The 25778-nt window shown below is 34.9% G+C and overlaps 1 protein-coding gene across 3 annotated transcripts in view; it reads right to left on the reverse strand.

Moving 5' to 3' along the window:
• Positions 1-25778, reverse strand: part of CDK19 (cyclin dependent kinase 19) — a 228641-nt gene that overhangs the window by 21699 nt on the left and 181164 nt on the right. For 2 of the 3 annotated variants that reach the window (XM_051997540.1, XM_051997542.1), the window contains 6 exons: positions 24961-25092; positions 13911-14054; positions 13652-13721; positions 4797-4869; positions 1157-1254; positions 218-296 (listed from right to left, as the gene is read on the reverse strand). In XM_051997540.1, coding sequence (XP_051853500.1) covers positions 218-296; positions 1157-1254; positions 4797-4869; positions 13652-13721; positions 13911-14054; positions 24961-25092 — 596 coding nt within the window. The remainder of the gene's footprint in view (positions 1-217; positions 297-1156; positions 1255-4796; positions 4870-13651; positions 13722-13910; positions 14055-24960; positions 25093-25778) is intronic. The other variant, XM_051997541.1, reaches the window with a different exon arrangement.

The raw sequence follows: 25778 nt of genomic DNA on the forward strand, positions 1-25778 counted from the left end.
GCATATTTTACAGTAACTGAACCTCCCTGAGAACTGAAGGAAACAGATTCCTATATAGCTAATTGAAATTAATAACTATTTCTCTGGGCATAATAATTATACTTGCTCATTTATTACTTGCTATCTGGAGAAAGTTGTAGGAGTGACTGGGGTAAAGGAAGATAGCAAGAAACATGGGCAAAAAAAAGGACTTTTAATTATACCATGTAATTTGTACCTTGTCTCCTTTTTCTTCAGGCTCATCCTCATTAAGAAATTCTCGTTTGGGATATGGAATCTGACAGCCAGCAAATACACTGGAAAACACCATAAAATAAATGACTATGTATTATTTCTCAAAACTATATATAAATCTTTAAATCTTGCGAGTGTAATAATGTCATGTGGTTGCTCACCCTTCCCTCATTTCAATTTATATCTCTCTATGTTTAACCCCAATTTGCCAATACCATCTGGGTACCTTTCATTACAATATCCCTCCATAGAAGCAAAAATACAAATACAATCATTTATGTTATTTTAGTGCTGAGTTGCCATCTCCAAACTCAAGCCTTACAACAATAATAATATTTTGATTTCTAACAACTAAAGTTGAACACAAATTTGCCTGTACAACTAGAACAAATTTCTCTGAGAGATATTTGTTCTACTTCTGAATCAGTGCAGAAAATTGCTTTAATGGGAATGACAAAGATGATGATGATGATGATATTACTCTAAAAGCAGGAAAAGAGTGTGACTTGAGGTACTGGGCATACAGCACAAGTTTCCAATTTTGTATTCCTTTACTGGCTTATTAGCTGCTGGCAGAGCTAAGGCAACCCTAAGAGGCCACTTGCCTCTTTAAATTGTAGTTCTGCATCATAAAATTGAATGTTCTCTCTCAATTACTTGTTGAAAGTTTTTCTCATTCTATACCTGCCCTGGTTCCCAACTTATTGAAATTTGTTTTGTTTTGTTTTGTTTGGTAAGCGGGGTGGACAGAGGGAAGCCCAGAATCCCAAATTCTTTTTCTCTATAAATTTCTCTAAGGAAACTTAGGAGAAGAAGACCCTTTATTTTCAAGTACAAATTCTGTTTTAAAATGTCCTCTCTGTGTTCAGATTTTTGTCACTACCTACAAAGAAGGTAAAAATATGTGGGGTGGGATACATACTCTGATGTAGGCAGAGGGTCCTCTTGGAAATAGGGATCCTGCAAAGCTTGTTCTGAGGTAATTCTCTTTGTGGGATCCATTGTAAGAAGTTTCTGAAGCTAGACACATGAGAGAGACATGGAATGAATATTTAAATTAAATTTGGTAGGTAGAGGTAGAGGGTGTATATGTGTGGGGGGATGGATATAAGTATGTACATGTGCATGCATGCATGTGCATTTTACAAAGGTATACCCTGGCTCACTTCATCATGAGAAGAATTCACTTATTTATATAATATGGTTATATAACTGGCAGAAATCATCAGCTGAAATAGTTTATCATTTCCTATTCATGGCAGTTACTAGAAATGAATTCAGAATGAGAAAAAAAAAAGTATTTTTGTCAAAATAGGTTATACATTAGAAGAAAAGAAATGGCAATTTGAAGACAAAGAGTCAAATTCATCTTCTAACACTATCTGTATGACCTTGGGCAAATTACTTAAGCTCTCTAGGCTTCAATTTCCTCATCTGTTAAATAAAATGGGCAGCTAGATGGTCCAATGGATAGAGTACAAGGCCTGCAATCAGGAAGTCCTGAGTTCAAATATGACCTTAGACATGTAGCTATGTGACCCTGGACAAGTCGCTTAGCCCTGTTTGTTTCAGTTTTCTCATATGCAAAATGAATTGGAAAAGGAAATGGCAAATACCTGTAGTAGCTTTGCCAAGAAAACTCCAAATGGGGTGTGGAAGAGTCAGTAATGACTGAAAAGACTGAATAACACCAAAAAATAAAGTAGTTTAATTAAATGCCCCTAAAGGTCTCTTCTCTAAATATATGATCATTTGTTTCAGATATTGAATTTCTGTGCATCAATATCATAGAAAAGATTTGAGAATAAAACCAAATTCAAACATTATTTACTGGGGATATACTATCTATTAAAATGGCATGGTATTACACATACAAGGGAATAAAAGTAAAAAATACAGCTGCTATTCTCATTGAGCTTACAAGTTTAAGATACATGAGGAGAGAGTTTAGGCACAATAGTTTTCAAAGTATGCTCCAGAGAATCCTGGGGGTCTCTGAAATCCTTTCAAAAGGTCTATAAATTCCAAGTTACTTTTTATTTCTAATATGGAAAATGTTTATAAATTAATCCACATAAACAAAAACTCTTTGGACAAAGCCTTAATAAAATTTTAATAACATAAAGATACTTAGAAGCAAAGTTTGATTACCACTGGTTTAGGGATTACAGAAAGATTATTTAGGAAGAGCCTGATGAGAGGAAACAAAAAATGAATGTGAAGTAAACAAGAAATCAGACCTGAACCAGGGTAGCAGTAAGAAATGGAAAGTAGAAATAGAGTATGACAATCTTTGAATTCATGGTGACTGGAAGGATTACCAATACAATCAATATACAGAAAAGCCAAGAAATGGAGCCAGTTTCCTTAAAATTGGGGGGTGGTGGGATAGCTAGGAATAGAAACTTTAGGAGGGAGTTGAAAATGCTATCAGGAGATAGGTCTATGCTAGAGAGAGAATTGGCAGGCAAACATCTGCATAGAAGTAATAGCTTGTGCCACAGAGATCAGAGATATGAGTAAAGAGTACAGGGAAAGAAGACTAAAGACCAAACAATGCCATATCTAAGAGGGGAGAAGAAAGGAATGATCAAACTAGTTACCGCTTCAGTTCTTTATTTAGATTCCCATTCCCTTCTCACCTCAAGTGCTGCAATAGTCCTGCAATTAGTCTCCCTGCTTGTAGTCATTCCCCTCTCCAATATATCCTTCATACCATGGTCACCCTTGTTCAATAAACTATAGTGGCTCACTATTACCTTGGGAATCAAATACAAATGCCTCTGTTGGGTATCTAAGTCCTTCACAATTTGAATGCACACTCTCATTCCACCATCATGAAAACTGATTGTGTGGTGGTTTTTTACACATGCCATTTCATCTCTAATTTCTGTTGCTTTGCAAAGACTGTCAACATACCAAGAATGAATTCTCTTCTGATCTCTACCTTTGGGAATCCCTAATTCTGTAAGGCTCAGATCAAATGTTCACTACGACACAAAACCTCTCCTAATGTCCTACCCTCAAGCTGCTGATGTCTCTGTTACTTTATATATTTTTTTGTATAGGTGTTGCATGTACTTTTATGTGTATATACCATCTTCCTTGATAAAATGAAAACTTTGAGTACGACAATTTTTATTTTTGTCACTTTGTTTATTGTATACCAAGAACCTGGTATACAATAAACATTTCATTACAGCCAACTGATTACAACCTTTGTGTATAATATATATAATGTAGATATATAAGATATATATTTATATATAGACATACTTTTATAAGAAACATTTCAAAGAGAGAATGGTGTTTAACAGAGTCTACTGCAATAGACCACAGAATCATAGTTTTAGAACTGGAAGAATCCTTGAAAAGACACTAAGTCAACTTCACATTTTACAGATGAGGAAACTGAAGTAGAGAGCTCAAGAGAGTTCCAAAGCTATAAAAGTATCTAGGACATATTTGAACCCAGTCAAGAAAAAATAAATGGGAAAAGAAAAGGATACTACATTTACCAATTATACTGTAAGAAGGCAGTTTCAGTAAAGTAGTGAAGATAGAAATCAAACTGCAAAGAAAACAGGCATAAATAGGTAAAGCAGAAACAATGAGCATATACTGCTTTTCTGAAATACTTAAGGATTGAAAGAATGGAGACAGGACACTAATTGGAAGGTGTATCAAAAAAGATTTTAGAATGGGGAACCATGAGCAGAAGATGAGTTAGAAGGGACAAATAAGTAAGATGTAAGGAATAGGAGATTAGTGATGAAGCAAGATTTTCCAAGAGATAAGAAGATATGAAATTTGAAGATAGACAAGGCAACAATATTGGGGGAAAAAAAAAGAAGGGTTGTTGGAAAAGAAGGCAACAGAATATACAGAGAAAGAATGATCAAAAATGCTGGTGGAGCAGATAAAAAGATAAAAGAAAAATTTTGAGGTAAAGAGGAAGGGATTTGAGAGAAAGGAGGAGGGAAGGAGAAAAGAAAATTTGAATGTATATAAGCAAAAACTGTGTGCCAGAAATTAGGCTAATCATTTTTCAAATATTGTTTCATTTGATCCTCAAAGCAACCCTTTGAAAAGATAGGTACTATTATTGTCCCTATGGCCCAATGGTACTGAAGCAACTGCAATTAAGGAGATAATGTGGTAATAGATTTGAATAATTCTTTAATAATACAATAGATTCAATGATTAGTAAAAAAAAAAAAAAAAAAAAAAAAAAGAAATTCTCTTAATGCTGATTAGAACTTTGTATCAGTGAGATTCAAAAATTATCATAGACTAGGTTTTACAGTTGGAAGTGGTGATGAGGGGAAAAATTCTCAGGAAAGAAACGAAACAAAGATCCCCCATTTTTCTATGCAAGATCCATATTGTTACAAAACTGTAATTTTTTATAACCATATATTTTCTTAAAAGAGAATAAAAATTATAAATTCTTCAATAAATTATTAAATGTCATAACACAAAATTCTCTCCCATTCTCATGAAATTTAAAAAAAAATAGTTTTTTTCCCTTATAAATTATTGCTTTAAAAAAATAAACTTACCAAAAGGAAAACTTTGCTGTCAGGCTTCACTTTGTGTTTTTCCATATATTTTATGAGGCTACTATTGGCATACCTGAAAAAAAAATCGCATTAAAAATTATAATTCAATAGTAATAAAAATCTGATTAAGAAAATCAGTCAACAGAAAAAAGTATTAAATATTTTGTCACCTGTGCCTCATAATTTTTCCTTTTAATAGCAGATGTTTCAAAGCTGTCTTTCTTATGTACATATACATTCAGTAAAAAAAAAAAATATTTATCTGTGTAATGACTGAAAGTGGTGTTGAGATGAAGTAACAATGGGTAAAGGAAAAGTGATAAGTATCTCTATTTTCTTGGTCCTAATATTAGACCTCCTCTTTCTTTGGGCAATCTTCACCATTTTTGGCTCCTATGTTTTCACCCCTAAAAGAGAAACCTGTAGGCTAATATTATTACTGAAGCATCCTATTTCCAACCAGGTTTTTTCAATCTATTGGCGGGCTGGAGGGCAGAGTAACAAATTCTTCCCAGTGCCTTCCTTTAGCCAGACACTGGACTTTACTCTACTTTGCATCTTCTTCTCTTGCCTACTTTTAAGTCTGTAAAACTTTCATCTCCTTTAGAACTCCCACTCCTGCTTTGCCTTCCCCTTCTTTTGGGTATAAGACTTTAGATTGTAATCTCCATAAAAGCAGAGACTATCTTTCCTTACTTCCTTGGTTCTTTCCTTCTCTTCTTCTCTCCCTTCTTTAAAACTGGATCTCTCAATACTTAGCATGGTACCTAGCACAAAGTAGCTACTAAATAAACACTTACTGGATTATTAGATTGGTTTGTAAAATGTAAACTCTTTGAGTGTAAGAATTTTTTTTTGTCATTTTTTCCCTTATTCCTAGTACTTAGCCCACTATCACAAAAAATGAAATGTATTATAGTTTAACAGATAGAAAGCAACTTGTTACTAATGTAGGAGCCATCCCTCAATCAGCTATTTGAATATAGTTAGATTACCAACTTGTTACAGTCAATATCAAATAAATACAAAACTAGAAGGAATAAAAATGAAAAGATATTATATGAACCTAAAAGAACGTCAACTTGACCTAATTTAATCAAATTACTGATGTCAAATATCAGAAAATTAAGAGGAAAAAGGTATTGAAAATTTCGCCAATTGCAATAAAAAAAAACAAAAAAATTTCTCAATCAAATAAACATTTATTAAATACCTTCTATATGACACTCAATGTGCCAAGACTGGGGATGCAAAAAGGAGCAAAAGAAAGTCTCTGCCTTGAAGACTTCACAATCAAGGAGACAACCAAAATTTGTAAAAACAAGCTATATATATGATAAACAGGAAACAATTAATAGAGGGAAGACACTAGAATTAAGAAAGCTGAAGAAGACTTCCTGTAAAAGGTAGGATTTTGGAATAGCCAAGAGACCAGTACCACTGGGCTAAAGAGTGAGGGAAATAGCCTATGAAGATGAGGAGGATGGGAGGCAGAGGAGGAGGAGAATTCTGAATGACAAAGGGAACATTTTGTATTTGTTCCTGAAGGCACTAAGAAGTCACTAAAGTTTATTTGGGGAGATAAGGAACAGGAGAAAAGGTGGTAAGAAAGGGGAGAGGAGGGAGTGACATGGTCCAATGTGTGGTTTAGGAAAAAAAAGACTTTAGTAGATGAATGGAGAATGGATTGGAACAGGGAGAGACTTGAGTCAGACAAACCCACCAACAGACTAAATAATTCAAGTATGAGGTGATAAGGGCCAGAACTACAGTGATGGCAGTATCAGAGGAAAGAAGGAGGTGTTTCAAGACTTTCAAAGGTGACATCAGCAGTTCTTGAGAAAGGTCTGATATTACGAAATGAGAGATAATAAAGAATCCAGGATGATTCCTAAGTAGTGAGCCTGGGGGACTTAGAGCATAGCTCTTTACATTAACAGGGAATTTGTAAGGGAGGAGTTAGAAGGAAAGATAATGAGTTCTTGTTTAGACAAGATGAATTTAAGATATCTGAAAGGCAGCTAGAGATGTGAGATTGGAAATCATCTGAGAGACTGGGGCAGGATAGTTAGACTTGAGAAATACATCACAGGGAAGATAATTCAACTCAAGGGAACAATATGGCTAGAGGGCATTATTTCAATGAATACCTAGCAAAGGAACTTGAGAAATAGTCAGAAAAGTAGGAGAATCCGAAAAGAATAGTGTCCCAAAAACCAAGAGAGAAATGAGTACTAAAAAGGAGAAAGTGATTAACAGTGTAAAAAGTTGCAAAGAGGTTGATAAAAATGACGATTAAGAGAAGAGTCTCAAAAATAATCTTTGTATGTAAACATTTGGCCTACTTGCCATGTGGAAAGATATAGCAGGTTTGGAAAATCCTTAGAAGGTGGCAGTGAAAGTGAACAATAGCCCATTATAAGATAGTAAGAAGTTGTGGAAAGAAAAATCAATTTAAAGAAAGATTTTTGAGACCTAAGTTATCCAAAGGGAGCATTTAAGATTGAAACTGTAAGGTAAAATCTGCAAAGATTTACAGCAAAAATTAGAATAACTAAATATTAGTTAGAATAACTAAAATACTTAAGATTCTAACATCTCAATCCTAGATTTGCTTTAAAAAAAAAAAAGTAGAAAAGTAGAAAGAAAATAAGGATGGAGAAAGCAGTTGCATTAGATAATTGCATGTTGGTGACAACATGTTGAAGAGTCATCTTTTTGACAATGTAGAAGAATTGATTCTCACAGTATCTGAAGGCACATATGAAAAAAAAAAAGATTTTCTATTCTTCCCTAGCTTTATGATTTCATTGGTGTATATACTTCCCAGTGATCAAACTCTTTCTACCAAAGCGAATCAGAAATCTCTCTACAAATTATAATATTAGAGTTGATTGGGGCACTGAAAAGACTTGAAAACAGCCAACAAGACATATAGTGCATGTGTCAAAGGCAGAACTGGAACCAGAGTTATTCTGACTCCAAAACTGGGCTCTTTTCCCACTATCCCACACAGTCTATCATCATCATCATGAGCAACAGCATCATTAAAAGGACTGAGAAAATCAGTAACTATTTACCCATATGCCTAAATTCCCATCTAAATAATATTATTAAGAAAATAATCCAAAGGCAGCTAGGTGGTGCAGTGGATAGAGCACTAGTTTTGAAGTCAGGAGGACCTAAGTTCAAATCTGATCTCAGACACTTAACACTTCTATAGCTATGTGACCCTGGGCTAGTCACTTAATCCCAATCGCCTCAGCAAAAAAAAAAAATAATAATAATAATAATAATAATAATAAAAATAAATTCATTATAGGGACTCCTTTGATAAGGATATTAGAAGAGAATAGGCAGTATTTTATAACCAATATAATATGCACACCATATCTTTACTATCAAAAAACTGATTAAAAGAGTATTAGATCTCAATGTGTTTACTATTTTGTTAACAAAACTTTAATCTGAGAAAATACATGCTAAGGTTCTTCAAAATAGATGTCATTCATGCATATATTAAATTTATACAATATTCTTTGAAAGATGTAACAAGAGATAATTTTGTTTGACAACTCTATGATCATTAATAAAAAGCAAGGAATAAAACAGGGAGAAATATGTTTATAATGATAGGTATCAGCCATTGTTACAGAGCGGATTCAATGCACAAAGCAATTCAAAGAAGAATTTGGTATATATGTTAAAAGTCCTCCAGAAACCATTTGTGGATCATTGAAGTTTCTTAAACAAGATTTAAAATCATCCAAAGGAGTTTGAGTTTGAACTGTCCATGTGGGAAAGTCCAAGTAGATGAAAGATGCCTATTGTCCAGAGCAGACGTCCTCAAACTTTTTAAATAGGGGGCCAGTTCACTGTCCCTCAGACTGTTGGAGGGCCGGACTATAGTAAAAAACAAAAACTTTGTTTTGTGGGCCTTTAAATAAAGAAACTTCATAGCCCTGAGAGGGATAAACGTCCTTAGCTATTGCATCTGGCCCACGGGCTGTAGTTTGAAGACCCCTGGTCCAGAGTATGTCCACAGTTAGATGGACAATATATAGACCTTGTTTATCAATTCCATTCTTTGCCACATTTCTCACCTAGCAATAAATCACTGATTAGGTGTTGTCTCAGTCAAAATGAGATCTGTTGAAAACCTAAGCTTAAAAAGGTCAAAGTTTCCCACTGCATTCTGTAAAGAGCTGAAACTCTGAATAGGTGCACTGGAATCAGACAACCAAGCACTTAAGGCTAATTACCTATTGGACAATATTCTATTAGCATATGCTTAGAAAATGGCCCTTCAGACTATTCTGTGCAGGCTCCATTTTTTGGTGTCTACAGAGAATTGTAGGAGGGATTAGATGGTGGAGTGAGACAAGCCAGAATCATTTTGGCAATGGACGAAGAGAAGGGAGGTTGTGGAGAGCTTGTAGTAGTCTTGTACATCCCCTTCACTTCTCCCCCTAAAGACCAAGGACTTTTGCTTATCCTGATTCCAGCTGATTCTAAGGCATCCAGGGTACTAACCCAGATTTCACAGCAACCAGAGCTATCTCCCAGTCATTTTGATCTAGACGTTGCCACCAGATCCAGATGGTTCTAAAGGAGAAAGTGAGGCTGGTGATTTTGCACAGCCCACCCCCATTTCAATTCAATTCAGTTTCTTGTCATGACATCATCTTACTGATGACCTGGTCCTCTCCAACAAAAAAGGACAAACAATAACCTGAGTAATACTAGAAGACACCTCATTGGGGACTCAACTAGAATTGGCCAGTTCTCTCTGTCTTTTCCTTCCTTCCTTTCTTCTTTCCCTTTCCAACCCTTAAAATATTCTTCCCTGCAGGTATTCTGCCTAAAGGAATGTATATCTTGGGGTTATGGGTTAGATTTATTTCTTAAGGACCAGGCATTAAACCCAAATCACTCTATATCTCATTGATAACAAAAGGTCTCAGGTCAAGCCCCACTTGGTCATTGTTTGGGCCCAGATTGGCTCAGAATGAATGTAAATCTCTCAGATTGATTTTCTTTCTTTGGACTAGATAAAAGAGGCCATTCTTTGGCTCATTTCTTACTCAGTTTTAATTACTGATTGGGCTTTGCCTCAAACTGAGATCTGTTAAAAACCTTAGCTTAAAAAGGCCAAGGTCTCCCACTGCATCCAAGGACATTTCCAATCATCCTGATCTATTATCTAATCACAGGACCCAGTGGAGACTCCTGTGGAGGAAAAAATAAGATTGGTGACTCTGCAAAGCCATGTCTCACTTAAATTCAGTTTACTGGCATGTCATAGCATTACTCCCCTAATATCATGTTCCTCTTTGAGAAGGAAAGACAAAAAAAGATAATCTCTGACATAAAACTACAATGAGTTGGAAACAGAATTGAATAGAGAGTACGCTGAATCACGCTAGGAAACTGTTTTTCTTAAAACAAACTCATTTTTTTATTACCAACATTTTTCTGGCACTGTTGTAAGCCTGAAAAGCAGGAAACATTAGCTGCCAAAAATTAGTGATAGATCCATCAAAAAGCAATGGAGATGGGGGGACAGAGCCAAGATAGCGGAGAGGACACACATTTCTTTCTGACCTTCTCCTACAACCCTCAGACTAATTAGCAAATTCAGCCTTTGAATTAGCTCTGGACCAGCAAAATCCACGAATATTGGGAGTGCAGCACATTACCAGCAGGGGATAATTTTGAAGATCGAAAAAACCTGTTTTAATTGGAAATGGGAGGGAGATAGCAAAGCACAAGCAAGACAAACACAGATGCTGGGGCATGCAGGCAGTGCAGAACCAGGACAGTGCCCACTGAAGAATCTATGGGGAGGAATCTACACCAGTACTGGCTACTCTGCCCCGGCTGCAAGCCAGTAGATCAGCAGAGAAGTTATAAAACATCCAACATGAATACAAAAGGCAAATATTGAACCTTGAAACACAAGAATCTCATGGGACCTGGCCACGCTCACCCAGCACTGGGAGTGAGTCAGCACAGACCCAGCATGGCTGAGGCTGCTTGTAGAGGAAGCTTGGACAACCTCTCTTGTCCTAAAAACAGATTTTAACTTTAAAAAAAAAATGAGTAAAAAAAAGCAAAAAGAGAAGGACCATAGATAGCTTTTATGGTGAAAGAGGAACAGATTTTAAATCCTGAGAAGAGTAAAAGCAGATTGTCTCCAGATGATGCCCTAAAGGGTGACATAAATTGGTCCCCATCACACAAGGCTCTCCTTGAAAAAATTAAAACAGATCTCAAAAGAGAGCTAAAAGAAAAATGGGGAAAGGAAATGAGAACTTTACAAAAGGGTTTGGAAAAGAAAACAAATTATCTGAAAAAAATTCATTATAAAACAGACTTAGTGAAATGGAAAAAGCATATAACTCCTTAAAAAATAGATCTGACAAAATGGAAAAAGAAAATAATTCCTTAAAAAACAGAATTTGTGAAATGGAAAAAGAAAATAATACCGTAAAAGACTGAATTTGTGAAATGGGAAAAAAAAAATCCACAGAACAACTCATTTAAAAATTCAACTGGACAAAAAAAAAGGTAAATGAAGAAAATAATTCACTAAAAATCAGAAGTGAACAAATGGAAATAAATGACTCAATGAGACATCAAGAATCAGTCAAGAAAAACCAAAAATATGAAACAATAGAAGAAAATGTAAAATACCTACTTGGGAAAACAACTGACCTGAAAAAATAGATCCAGGAGAAACAATTTAAGGATTATTGGACTTCCTAAAAACCATGATTGAAAAAAAGAGCCTAGACATTATTTTTCAGAAATTCATCAAAGAGAACTGCCCAGATGTAATAGGATCAGAAGGTAAAATAACCACTGAAAGAATTTACTGAACACCTCCTGAAAGAGACCCCCAAATTAAAACTCCAAGGAATATCATGGCTAAATTTCAGAACTAATGGACCAAGATAAGAATATTGCAAGCAGCCAGAAAAAAACAATTCAAATACCGAAGAGCCACAATGAGGATTACCCAGGATCAAGCAGCTTCCACCTTAAAGGATCAAAGGACCTGGAATTTGATAATCCGAAAGGCTGGAATGCAGCCAAGAATAAACTACCCTGCTAAACTGAGCATTTTCTTTTAAGGAAGAAGATGGCCATTCAATGAAATAGGTGAATTCCATTCATTTCTGATGAAAAGACCAGAGCTGAATAAAAAATTTGACTTCCAAATATAGAACTCAAGAGAAGAATAAAAAAGTAAAAAGAAAAGAATTCTTGAGAACTGTATTTCTGTTATGGGTATAGAGAATGCATGTATAATTTGATTTTTCTGTTATAATATAAAAAAGAAACTAGAGGCAGAAAGAGGATTATACCAGAAAAAGGGCAAAGTGGAGGTAAAATGAGGGAAATTACATCTCATGGAAGAGGCAAAAAAAATCTCATTATAACTGAGGGAAAAAAGGAAGAGGGATGAGCATTGTGTGAATCTTAGTCTCATCAGATTTGGAGAGATATTAGACATATTTGGATACACAGAGTAACTTCTCTCACCTTATAAAAAAGTGGAAGGGGAAAGGGAAAGGCTAGGCTAATAGAAGGGAAAACACAAATAGTAGGGCAAAAATATAAGAAAGAGAAAGGGGCTCTAAAGAGGGAAGGCTGCTTGAAGCAAGTGGTGCTCATAAGTAAAATACTGGGGAGGAGGGAAAGGGAAAAAAGAAAGAGAAAAGTATAATTTGGGATAAATAACATGGCGGGAAATACAGAATTAGTAGTCTTAACTGTAATGTGAATGGGGTGAACTCTCTCATAAAGCAGAAAGCAGAAAGCAGACTGGATTAAAAGCCAGAATTGTACAATATGTTGTTTACAAGAAACATATTTAAAGCAGAGTGATATATACAGAGTAAAGGTAAAAGGCTGGAACAGAATCTATTATGCTTCAAGTGAAGTAAAAAAAGCAGGGGTAGCCATCCTGATCTCAGATCAAGCAAAAGCAAAAATTGATCTAATTAAAAGATAAGGAAGGAAACTATATCTTGCTAAAGAATATCATAGATAATGAAGCAATATCAATACTAAACATATATGCACCAGGTGATGTAGCATCTAACTTCTTAAAGGAGAAGTTAAGAGAGTTGTAAGAAGAAATAGACAGCAAAACTATACTAGTGGGAGATCTCAACCTTGCATTCTCAGAACTAGATAAATTAAACCACAAAATAAATAAGAAAAAAGTTAAGAAGGTAAATAGAATGCTAGAAAAGTTAGATATCTTAGATCTTTGGAGAAAACTTAATGGAGACAGAAAGGAGTACACTTTTTTTTTTCCTAAAAAAGTATTCCTTTTTAAAAATGGTCTAAGATACCCACAGTCTCTTTAATACCTTTTCCTGCCAGTGTGGAATTGCTAATAAACTCCTAGATGGCATCTTTATTCTTCCCTTTATTCTTCAAATAGATTCTTTACTTGCTTATTCTTCATCAATTCTAGGATAGGACAGTAAATAAATATATCATTTTCGTTTTCTCTCCCCCATTCATCGGTCTAACTCTTTGATATTCAATGATACATGTTATTTTATCATTTTAAATATGGTAATAAAATCATGTGACCTTGAAGTACTTTTATTATACTAGAATAGAAGAAATATTTAAAGTATCTCTTGATAATATCTTTTATATATCTAGAATTCTTCCTTTATTTGAAGTCTTTTTTCTTTTTCATAACTATTATATATTTCCTACTTTCAAACAATGATTCACACTTAGTAAAAAGTATAATTTAAAAAAAAAAAGCTTCCAACATTCTCATTGGGAGTTTTTGTTCCAGCTATATTTTACATAAAAGTACTTACGTTGTTCTTCTGAAGTCTTTTTGAAGTGTGGGATATTCTGGCATTTTTCTAATATCTTCCCAATCTTTATCTTACAAAAGAAAAAAAAAGGTCTAATTATTGACACAGATTGATATAAAGGAGAGATATTATGGTTTATCCTTCCTTGATATTTCAATGGTTACTGGATCCTAAGATAAAATTATCTTAAAAGCTCACCATCATATTTTAAAATAAAACATACATATTATACACATTTTCTTTAATAAGAACAAATTACCTGCTGGGAATCCCATGACACTAAAAATACGATCTAGTTGATCATGATGAAAAGGATTGCTTGTTTTGATATCTTCTTGACGACAATGAAAAATAGGTTCTGAAGTCAATAGTTCAGCAAATATGCAACCGATTGCCCATATATCTATGAAGGAGGAAAAGACAACTTATCATATGGATGTTTTACATTCATTGATTTAAGTTCTCTTTATCACAGAAAAATTAAACTCTACATATATAATTTAGTTTGTTCACTAAATAACTGAAAAGAATATATCAAAGATATTTACATACATATGGTTAGTCCATACACATGAGAGTCAGTGTTGCATAGTAAATACCATGATGGTTTTAATTTCTACCTCAGACTAGCTATTTGATTCCAATGAAAATGAATTAATCTTTTTTTGGGGGGGGGCGGGCAGGGGAGGCAGTTGTGGTTAAGTGACTTGTCTAGGGTCACACAAGCTAGTAAATGAGACTAAAATTGAACTCAGGTCCTCCTGACTCCAGGGTCACTGCTCTATACATACGCCTCCAAGCTGCCTCATGACTTAACATTTCTGACTTTCATGTACTTCATTTATAAAATGTGGCTAATTTGAGTTCCTTTATCACAAGGTTATTAATGAGGATAAAATGAGGTTATTTGCAAACTTTAATGAGCTACATAACTGCATACTAATGTTGCTGCTAAGATGGCTGTACTGTCACATTCCAGGTCAAAAACCAAACAAAAAATATTTGTAAATTTCTAGGTAAGGTTACTTTTTAGCTATTGTCCTCAGTAAGCAATATATTTCAGTGACTTAAAGGAAAACACCATTTCTAAATACCAATAACAACTTAAACACCAAGATATTCAAATGATAACTTAAAGCTGAACATGATGCTCCAGATAATGATATTATAAAACAAAAACTCTAAATATAGTTATTTTCCTTCAAGATAATAAAAAACATAGTGATAAAGTAGTTTTATGAAAGTTCTTTTCAATCTAAAAAGCATTTTATACCAAATATCTAGAAGACATCCAACTTTTATATGAAAGTCTATCAACTTTGGTTTTCTCAGTGTATAGACCCAAATGCTAGCTAAGTAACATTGATAGCATAGTTGAAACAAGTCTAACAAATGTGATTCAACAGTTCAATAGACTGATTAACTAAATAAAAAAAAATTCTTATTTAAAAACATATCAGATTTTATTAGTTGTCATATGAAACAGAAAAACACCTTATTAGAAAATCAGTATAAAAATTATTTAAAATTCAAGTCACTGAGTCTCAGGAATAGGATATCCCATTGAAGTCATATTTTCAAATAACAGAAGCTAACCATTTCAAGCAAAAGAACCATTTTTGATAATATATTTCTTCCTTAAAATAAAGATAATGAATGTTTCTTATAGTTCAGGCTCTTTGTTATAATATTCTTTAATGAATGAACAATTGTATCTCTTCCTGTAGGTTTCTTATTTCCTTCCTTTAGGATAGACCATTATTAACTTTCACTCTAACAACTCTCTTCTAGCATGCTGCTTCTATTCTGCTAATAATAACTTATCTTAAAATCACTGAGGTTCTGAATGAAGTATACAATTATAGCATAAAGGGTTTGTGGTATTTATTTCTGATAACTTTTCTGCTGAGTGGCTACAAGTCTAATCTTCATTTAAAGTGAGGATGACTATATTAAATCTTGAGTGATCTCTACAAAATTAGTTTATATAAAAAACAATATATGGGTGATTTATGAAAAATTTGAATATACATTTATACAAATTTTAACAGAGAAGCTGCTGAATGAAGTTACCATTCAGAACAGAATCACTTCACTAATTACAAAGGTAAAGTGTAAAAAAATTTTTAAAGAGGGTCTAACTTTTCATTTGAAATGGGATGATGGTACTACCTTAAGAATAAAATGTTTATCGTTTTAATAAAGAATATTCATTGAGAACTTGCTTTAAGCAAAATAGTACAATAGATACTATGAATAATAACAATACTAGAAAATAAGTAAAGCTCCCATTCTTAATGAATTTATAAAGAATTGGCCCGGGAAAAGAAAGGGAATGCAGAATACAGGGTATCAAACTGCTTTTTGTCTTTGTTTTTGTTTTAAATTAAGACAGAATATTTTTCTAAGCAAGAAAAAAATTTTATATTTTAATACAATGTAACTTAATATATTATATATTATAATTTAATAAAATTAATTATTTTAATACAATAAAATATAATTTAGAATAGAATTCTTAAACTTTACATTTGAGAAGACTCAAAGCTAAAATATAAATATATCTGAAGGTTTTCTTGTTGCTTGTTTAGTCATTTTTAATTGTGTCCATCTCTCCATGACCCTGTTTGGGCTTTTCTTGACAAAGATATAGGAGTAATCTGACATTTCCTTTTCTAGCTCATTTTATTTTTAAGATAATCATAAAGTTAACTGACTTGCCCCAGATCACACACCTAATAAATGTGTGAGGCCAGATGCTTATTCTGAAGAAGAGTTAAAGGGGCCATGGTGGTTATATTCAAATGTTTAAAGGAATGTCATGTAAAAGACGGATGAATCCTATTCTGACTGGTTTTTGAACTAAGAGCAAATGGGTCAAAGTTGCAAGTAGAAAATATTGTCCTGATGTAAGGAAAATCATGTTGCCAGTCAGAGTTATACTCAAATAAAAATTCAATCCAGGAGGTAGTGAGTGAGTTCTCTCTCATTAGGAGGTCTTCAGGTATAAATGAGATGATATCTTATTGGGAACACAGTAAAAGGGGTTTGGGATTGGAAATAATCTTTCCATTTTATGATTATATCTGATTTTAAAACTTTTGGTGAAGAAAAGAATAAAGCTGTGCCAAATCCTTTAGCAAATTAGGTACTGCATTACCTCTAAAGTGCTAAGACTGTTAGAAGTGTAATGTAGTACTTCCAGACTTTAAAAACATCTTTTTGCCAAGTCATTTTCCTTTTTCATACTAAAAATCACTGTCAGGGACCTGCTGAAGCCTCCTAAGTAGGGGAGTGAAATCTTGAGACCAATGCTTTAGGAATATGTGGGAATATAAAATTTTAATAAAGTTAGACTAGAAGCTTGGAAAATTATTAAGAGGTTATTACAATAGTCCTGGTGCACACCTGTGTTCTCATAATAAGCATGGAAAAAGCTAGAGAACACTCAGCCTGGAACAGGGTAACAAAAGACAAAATAATAAATGCTGGAAGAACAAGAGAAAAAACAGGCACATAAACACACTGTGATATTGTGACATCCCAATATTCTATTAAAAAAAAAACACAGAAATTTGCCATTACAATAGAAAATATCATAACATGCTGTGCCACAGTGGGCACAAATGCCTTTTATAGCCAGGTTATGATGCAGACTTCCCAAGATCCCAACATGGGAAGAGAAGGTTCCTTTTGGCAAGAAACTTAGAGAGACTAGTCAATGCTTTCAATGTGGAAAAATAGAGCATCTGAAAGCTCAATGTCGGCAAAGAGGCAGAGCGAGAAAACAGGGTGGGAGAACAAGACCCAAGACCCCATGTCCAAAATAGAATAGAGGCTTCCAATGGGCCTCAGAATGTAGACTGATTCAGGGAAATGGGATAAGGGGCCCAACCCCAGGGCCCAGGCAAAAAACACTTGGGGCATGATGGCAGCCAATGGTGCACCCAGAGAGTGCCTAGAAGTCCAGTAAAATGAAATCTGTTGCTCTCCAGCCTATGGCTCCCCTACCTCCAGGCACAGTAGGGTTGACCATTTCACCTCCTTTTTGTACGTACAAAACAGTGTCTATCCACACACTGATGCAAGAAACTGGGGAATGGTGTAGATAATATCCCAGTCACTAATATAGGTAGACAATGTGTGACTTATCACCCAGGAGAAGTAGTAGCATGAAGTTTACTGATACAGAATCCTAATAAGCAATCTGGTGATAATCGCCCAGATTCTGATTCCAAGCCACAAAATCCAGGAATATAGTGGACAACAGCTGTGACAGCTGACCGACCTATGCTCACGATCTATATAAATGGCCTACCATTGGAAGGATTGGTAGACACAGGTGCAGATCATACAGTTATTAGAGGTGCCAGTTGGCCCAGTTACTGGCCAAAGATTAAAGCAGACACCTACATGTCTGGTGTAGGAGGATCAATAGCTTCTGAGATGGACTTTTGAAGGCGAAACAGGAGTTTTTACTCCTTTTATAGTTGAAAAAATCCCTATCGATCTGTGGGGAAGAGATAATTTACAACAATTAGGATTAAAAACGATTACTTTGGTTTTTTAGGCAGGGCTGCTGTTGAAGGCCTGCCAACACTTTCACCTGTTCAATCCAATGGAAAACTGATACACCAGTGTGGATAGAACAGTGGCCCTTAGGTAGTAATAAAATTCAGGCCTTATTAGATATAGTACAGGAGCAGCTTGAACAAGGGCATTTACAACCTGCTCTAAGTCCTTGGAATTCCCCAGTATGTGTGGTAAGAAAGAAATCTGGACAATGGAGGATGTTGACTGATTTCAGAAAGGTAAATGAACAGATGGAACTATGGGAACTCTTCAGCCTGGACTTCCCATCTCCTACTCAGTTGCCTAGAGAATGGCCTCTATGGGTTATAGACATTAAGGATTGTTTCTATTCTATCCCTCTGGATAAGGAGGATATGAAAAGATTTGCCTTTTCAGTGCCCAGCATTAACTTAGCTGAGCCTTATAAAAGATATGAATGCACAGTTTTGCCACAGGGAATGAAAAATAGCCCTACTATGTGTCAAATGTATGTTGCTGCTGTTCTTACTCCAGTAAGAAAAGCATTTCCAAAAGTTATGTTATTACATTACATGGATGATATATTGGGATGTGCACCTGAGGAACAAATTGTTAGAAGCATGTCTACAAAAGACCATAGAAACACTAAGGAACTACGAATTGTACATAGCTCCAGAAAAAATTCAGCGACATGCTCCTTTTCAATATTTAGGATAGAAAATATATCCTAAGGTGTTTACAGTACAAAAACTTTCCTTAAGAACAGAGAAGCTAAACACCTTAAGTGATTTTCAGAAATTGATAGGAGATATCCAATGGATGCGACCAGTGTTAGGCTTGACTACCTATCAGTTACAACCATTATATGACATTTTAAGGGGAGACAGTGCTTTAAATTCACCACGCCAGCTTTGAAGCTCAAGAGGCTTTGAGAGAAGTTGAATTGGCTTTATCCAATGTGGTTGAAAGAGTCACTTAAAAACCCTTGAAAATATCAGTTTTTGCTGCACAAGAAGCACCTACAGCAGTTCTTCATCAAGGAGACAGTGTGATAAGAGTGGGTGAGCCTCCCAGCAGAACCAGAACAAAGCCTTCCTCCTTACCTAGTGCTTGTGGCTAGAATTTTATTAAATGCCATTAAGCAAGCAGTACAATTACCTGGGATAAGACCTGACAAGATAGATATACATCTTTTATACTAATATACAAATTAATGTGTGCTGTGAAACCATCCCAGAGTGGCAAATTTAATTAGCCACAGCTCCAAATTTTACACACGGGTCTCCATTAAAGATAACCAGACTAAAACATAATTGTCAATGGATTCTTAAAGAAGAGGTTTCTAAAGTTCCTCTAAAAAAGGACCAACTATCTTTATAGATGCATCCAAACATAATATTTGCACTGTATACTTGTGACTTAACTATAAAGAGAGTAGTCAGAACTCCTTTTCAGTCCATTCAACAGAATGAATTGTATGCAATCATTCTAGCTCTTACTTATTATCTAGGAGATAAAAATATAATATCTGATTCGGCCTATTCAGTAGGAGTGGTACAAAGAATTGCCACAGCCTAAATAAAATTTGTAGCCTCTAATATATATCAGCTCTTGGAGGAATTTTAAGAGCAAGTGAGAAAGCATGCAGATAAGATTTATATCTTGCATTTCCATTCTCATAATGGACTTCCAGGTCCTATTTTTGATGGTAATTCAAAGGCAGATAGCCTTCTAACTATGTTGGCCAATACTCCTTCATTTCAGGAAGCCCAAGAATCTAATTTTAAATATCATCAGGCTGTTCGAGCTTTACGTTTGCAATTTAGAATAACAAAAGAGGAAGCTAGGAACATAATACAAGCCTGAACAGTTTGCATTCCTTTCCACGCTCCTACACTGCCTCCAGGGAAAAACTCTCGTGGTTTGAGACCCAATGAAATCTGGTAAATGGATGTGACCCATTATAAATCTTTTGATCGTCTGTCTTTTATCCATCCTTTTCAGGATTCACTTTTGCAATACCAGCAGCAAAAGAAACAGCCCAAATGGTCACTGAATTCCTCACACAAGCATTTGCCATTATGGATGTGCCACAAGCAATAAAAACAGACAATGGTCCTGCATATACTTCTAAGCATTTTGCACACTTTTGTGTACAGTATAAGATTTTACACACCACTGGCATACCTTTTAATCCTCAAGGACAGGCAATAGTAGAGAGGAGAAACAGAGACATTAAGACGCTCCTCCAAAAACAAAAGAAAGGGGGAGCCACAGGTAACCCTAGAGAACTTCTAAATCTAGCTCTTTATACTATTAACTTCTTGATTTTTGACAAAGAGGCATTGGCTCTGGCAGACAGGTTTTATAACCCACTGGAAGGGCAGCGTCCAGTGTGAGCAGCTCCACTAGCTTTAGATAATTGCCAGGTGATGTGAAGAAATCCAGAAAGTAGTGATTGGAAGGGACCAGATAGGTCAACTGCTTGGGGGAGAGGGTTTGCTTGTATCTCTACAGATGGAGAAGGAATCAGATGGGTGCCAACGAGCCGTATTCACCTTGTCCATCAGAGAGACAGAGCAGAACGAAGGAGAAGACCCAAGAAACATCGGATGGTTCCGTTGCTGACTGTGCCCACCACTGAAAGAACATGGCACTTATGGTGTTTGACTCATGGACATCAAAAATTATTGGACTTCAAAACCCTCAGAATTTATTGGATTCTCTTGAGACATAAGACTGTTGTAGGACTTGAAAACCCTCAGGAATCATTGGATTTTCTGAGAAATGATAAGACTATTGCAGGACAGCAAAATCTGCAGGAATCATTGGATTCCCTAACATATAAAAAGACTGTTGTAGGATTTCAAAAACTTGCAGGGATCATTGGATTCCCTGACATGTGAAGCAACAGACAATACATTAGTTTTGGACTATCTCTTGACTGCTGAAGGAGGAGTATGTGTGACTGTTTATGTGTGTTGTTTATATACCCTTCTTCTAGGACTTCTGGAAATCTTTTACAACACCATGTTGATTCATATTGTTTGTTATATCACCACTTGAATGTACAAATCATGTTTGTTGCACTACATTGAGCCTGCACTGACTGTGGGGAGAGTCATCACTAATAGCCTGTGCGTTATTGCTATGTGCTTTTATAATACCTCCCAGGCTGACGGGTTTGTGCATACCTGTTTCTAATAAGACCCTTCAGCCCATAAACCTACTAGCAATCCCCACTTCCTTGGTGCTTTTCATCTCCTTTCCTGAGAAGTCAGGAGGGGCATGATCACATCCTTTTTGGGGTTCTCACTTCCCTGAGAAGTCAAAGATGGCATGACCATCTGTGTTCTAAACCAAAAGAAGCCGGGAGATGTAAGGCTATATTCCTAATTCCAGCCTAGAAGATACAGGTTACTGCTTTCAGAGGCAATATGGAACAGTGCAAAAAAGATCAGAGTAGGAGCTGAGCAATTTAAGTTCTAGTATGATTTGGCCACTCACTAATTATGTAACCTGGCAAGTCATTTAGCATTTGTATCCTAATTTTCTCTTTGGTAAGTGAAAATGAAACAACCGCATTTGTATGCAATTCAGGCACAATTATAAGAACTATGCAAAGACAAGGCACTCTTAATGTATTTAATTTATATATAAAAATATGTAAACAAACAAAGGTCTTGAAAAAGTTTGAACAAAGAAGAAAAATTTTTCCTGTAGAAAAACCACTGCTAAAATTTTCTAGCTAACCATTAAAACTGATGATGGATATCACAATAAGATGTTAATGAGGAGTTGAATCATTCTAAATTTCTCTACTTTAATGGTAAATGACAGAAATTTTTATATCTGCTTCTGTTTGGGCACAGGACAGGAGATGACATCTAATTATCCAACAAATGGCATTAAGATGAACAGACCATCAAAATCCTATCAGAAATTATGTAGCTTGTCAATTTCACTTTTGCAGAAATCTCTTCACAGATTTTTATCTTCACACACCTAGATTATTACAATGTTCTGCTGGTTGGTCTCTCTCTACTACAATCCATCCTTCATTCAGCCAAAGTGATTTTATTAAAGTGTAGGTTTGACCATGTCACTACCTCCCTTTCTCCCAGTAAACAAAACCGGCTATCTAACATCTCCAGGATCAAATAAAAAATTCTCTGTTGGGTATTCAAAGTCCTTCATAACCTCCCCCTCCCCATCCCAAACTTTTTCAATCTTGTTTCACTTTATATCACTCCACCTCTACCCCCTAAATACTCTTCAAAATAGTGAAACTGGATTCCTTGTTATTCCTAGAACAAAAACCTCAAACTCTTGGTTTTAAGCATTTCCAGTTGCTGTCCCCGCATATTTAGAATGTCTTCCCCCTTTTCATCTCGACCTCCTAGTTTCCCTGGCCTCCTTCAAGATCTAACTAAAATCCTGCCTTCAACAAGAAGCATCTCCCAACACTTAAAAGAGATCTCAAGTTTTTCCTCTGTTGATTTTTTTATATTGTATATGGCTTATTTACATTTTTTTGCATGAGGTCTCCTTTGTATTATAAGCTCTTTGAGGGCTGGGACTACTTTTTGACTTTTTTTCTATCTCTAGTACTTAGCACAGTGTCTAACACTATAAATGCTTACCAACTGACTATATTCCAATCAAATTATTCAATTAGCTATTCTCACAACTATATGCTCCATTTTCCACTTCTGTACATTTTTTCCTTTACTTTTCAAAAAGAGGTGATTCATCTTTGCAGCTGCAAAGATTTGTTTGTCTTTGCATCCCAAAAGTCAAGTACAGTAGTAAACTGTGCATACTGAAAGCAACTAAAAAATATTTGTTGTGTGTGCTTTTGGATCTAAAACTAAAATTCACGATAACTTTCAAATAAGGAGAGAGATTTTGGGGATATTGACTGTTAAAAATATATGGGCCAAAAATATATATATGGGCCAAATCTAGATTGTTCACAGTGTGGCAAGGCAATAAATATGGACCAAATTCACTAAATGTTCTTTTTTCTTCTTTTTGCCTCTCTACTATCTTTGTGGGTTATATCTATATAAATGTTTAGAAAATATCTTCCATTACATACTTGAATTAAGACTAAAAATGCCCCTATGAATTATTTAGTTCTATCTTCATAATGTAAGGACCTCTCAAGAATGGATATATATTTGCCAAGGGCCAACTAAGCTAAGCTGTAGTGGGCCTACCACCATGTTGGTCCTTAAGGTAATTTTTCTAACTACACTGACAAAATAATAGATTATTTTAACTTGATAATATAAGTAGGACTAGAATATGTTTTTTTCTCAACTACTTCGAAGGATTCCTGACTTCATCAATATTAAGTACTTCTTTCATGAAATTGGGTCACAACCTTTCTTAAACTATGCTTCAGGAGCTTATGGGCCTCCCACAGAAAATCCATTATTTGACAGCCAACATTTTATTTAATGGGTATCTCTTTACTATGTTGGTTCATGATTCAGTAATATCCAACTTCAAAGCCTTTTCATCTTAGTAGCATCTGACGTAATTTAAGCTAGTATTATACTCTAAGTACAAGGAAACAAAATTGGAAATCTAACATCACAGTCCTAGATGCAGAAATGAATGAATGAAAAAATACTTATCAAGTGCTTCCTATATGCCAAGTACTGTGCTGGCACTATGAATACAAATTCATACAAGTTCTGAACCTTACTTCCTAAATACAAATTTTAAAATGAGATAATTCTGCTTTGAAAGAGCTTATATCCTAATATGAAAAATAACACCTACAGGGGACCAAAGGCCAGAGAAGGGATTTTTGGTGTAGAGAGTCATAAAAATGATAAAATGATCCATAGGGAATCCTTAACAGAAGTAAGAGTAACAAAGTAATCTATCCAAAGCAGGAAGCAAAGATAAAAGCTTAGATGTAGCAAAAGGACAGATGACAAAACAGGAAGGAAAAAAAGAGAAATGTGAAGAACAGGTAGAGTAAACTAAAGTACTTACAAGATTGTGAAGGCTCTGAGGAATTAATTTTCAAGATAACTTAAGGAGGGGAAGAACACTAAGATAGGAGGGAAGGGGAGGATTTATTTTTAATTTATTATTATTCAGCTCCCACAGTAAGTTTTTGTTTTTGCTATAAGACCCTACTTTCAGTCATCAATTCTTAGCACTCAGATGATAAAATTGTCTATGGAAATTGCTTTATATATCTCAAAGGAAAAAAGTACCAGGCAAATGTCAGCTATCAATATTATTATTATTATTATTATTATTATTATTATTATTACTTAAGTAATCTGTTCCTGACTCCACTTCCAAGAGAGAAAATATACTTCTAAAAAAAAAAAAATTACAATCCCTCTCCTAGTCAAGGTGATTATTTTTCCCCCACCTAAAAATTCCTCTACCCACGTTATTGGCTTCCTACTTTTTTTTTTTTTGAAGGAAACTTCTAATCTTCTACCCACATAATTTTGTACAAAATAAAATTTGCATTCAATCATTTCCATAGCAACAGGATCACATATTTCTGCTATATGAAAGACACTTCTTTTCATTAAAGGGACCATATCTATTTCCAAGAACCAAGTCTAAGCTTACCAAATGAAACTTTTTGAAACAACATGAAATTAGAATATGATAAGTTTTTAAAAGAAATAGCTTTGTCTAATAAGACTACTTCATAACATTAAAATATTTAAGATAAGAGTATTGCCAAGGTGGTAAATTATTTTAAGCTAACTTACCAATGGCCTTTGTATAATGCCTTGCACCAAGCAACAGTTCTGGAGCTCGATACCAAAATGTCACTACTACTGGATCCAAGTCTGCTAAGGGTTTTAAGGGAGAATTGAATAATCTGGCAAAACCCATGTCAGCTACAAAATAAAACAATAAAAATAAATCACTTAATATGTTATACAAAGCAAAATACTGCTTTTTAACATTTTCTTATTTTTAAAACAATATTACTTAAACTGGGAAAACATTTTTACATTCAAAGGTTCTGATGAAGGCCTCATTTCTAAAACATAGAAAACTGAGCCAAATTTATAAGAATTCAAACCATTCTCCAATTGATAAATGGTCAAAGGATATGAACAGATGAAGAAATTGAAACTATTTCTCCTCATATGAAAAGGTGTCCCAAATGGCCATTGATCAGAGAAATGCAAATTAAGACAACTCTTGAGATATCACTACACACCTGTCAGATTGGCTAAGATGACAGGAAAAGATAATGACGAATGTTGGCAGGGATGTAGGAAAAGTGGGACACTAATGCAGTGTTGATAGAATTGTGAATACATACGGCCATTCTGGAGAGCAATTTGGAACTATGCTCAAAAAGTTATCAAACTGTGCATACCCTTTGATCCTGCAGTGTTAGTACTGAAATCCCAAAGAAATTTTAAAGGAGGGAAAGGGACCCACATGTACAAAAATGTTTGTGGCAGCCCTTTAAGTAGTGGCAAGGAACTGGAAATTGAGCGGGTGCCCATCAAGTGGGGAATGGCTGAATAAATTGTGATATATATGAATGTTTTGGAATATTATTGTTTTG

This window comes from Antechinus flavipes, chromosome 4 (assembly GCF_016432865.1).
Source record: "Antechinus flavipes isolate AdamAnt ecotype Samford, QLD, Australia chromosome 4, AdamAnt_v2, whole genome shotgun sequence".
In the NCBI taxonomy this organism is placed as follows: Eukaryota; Metazoa; Chordata; class Mammalia; order Dasyuromorphia; family Dasyuridae; genus Antechinus; species Antechinus flavipes.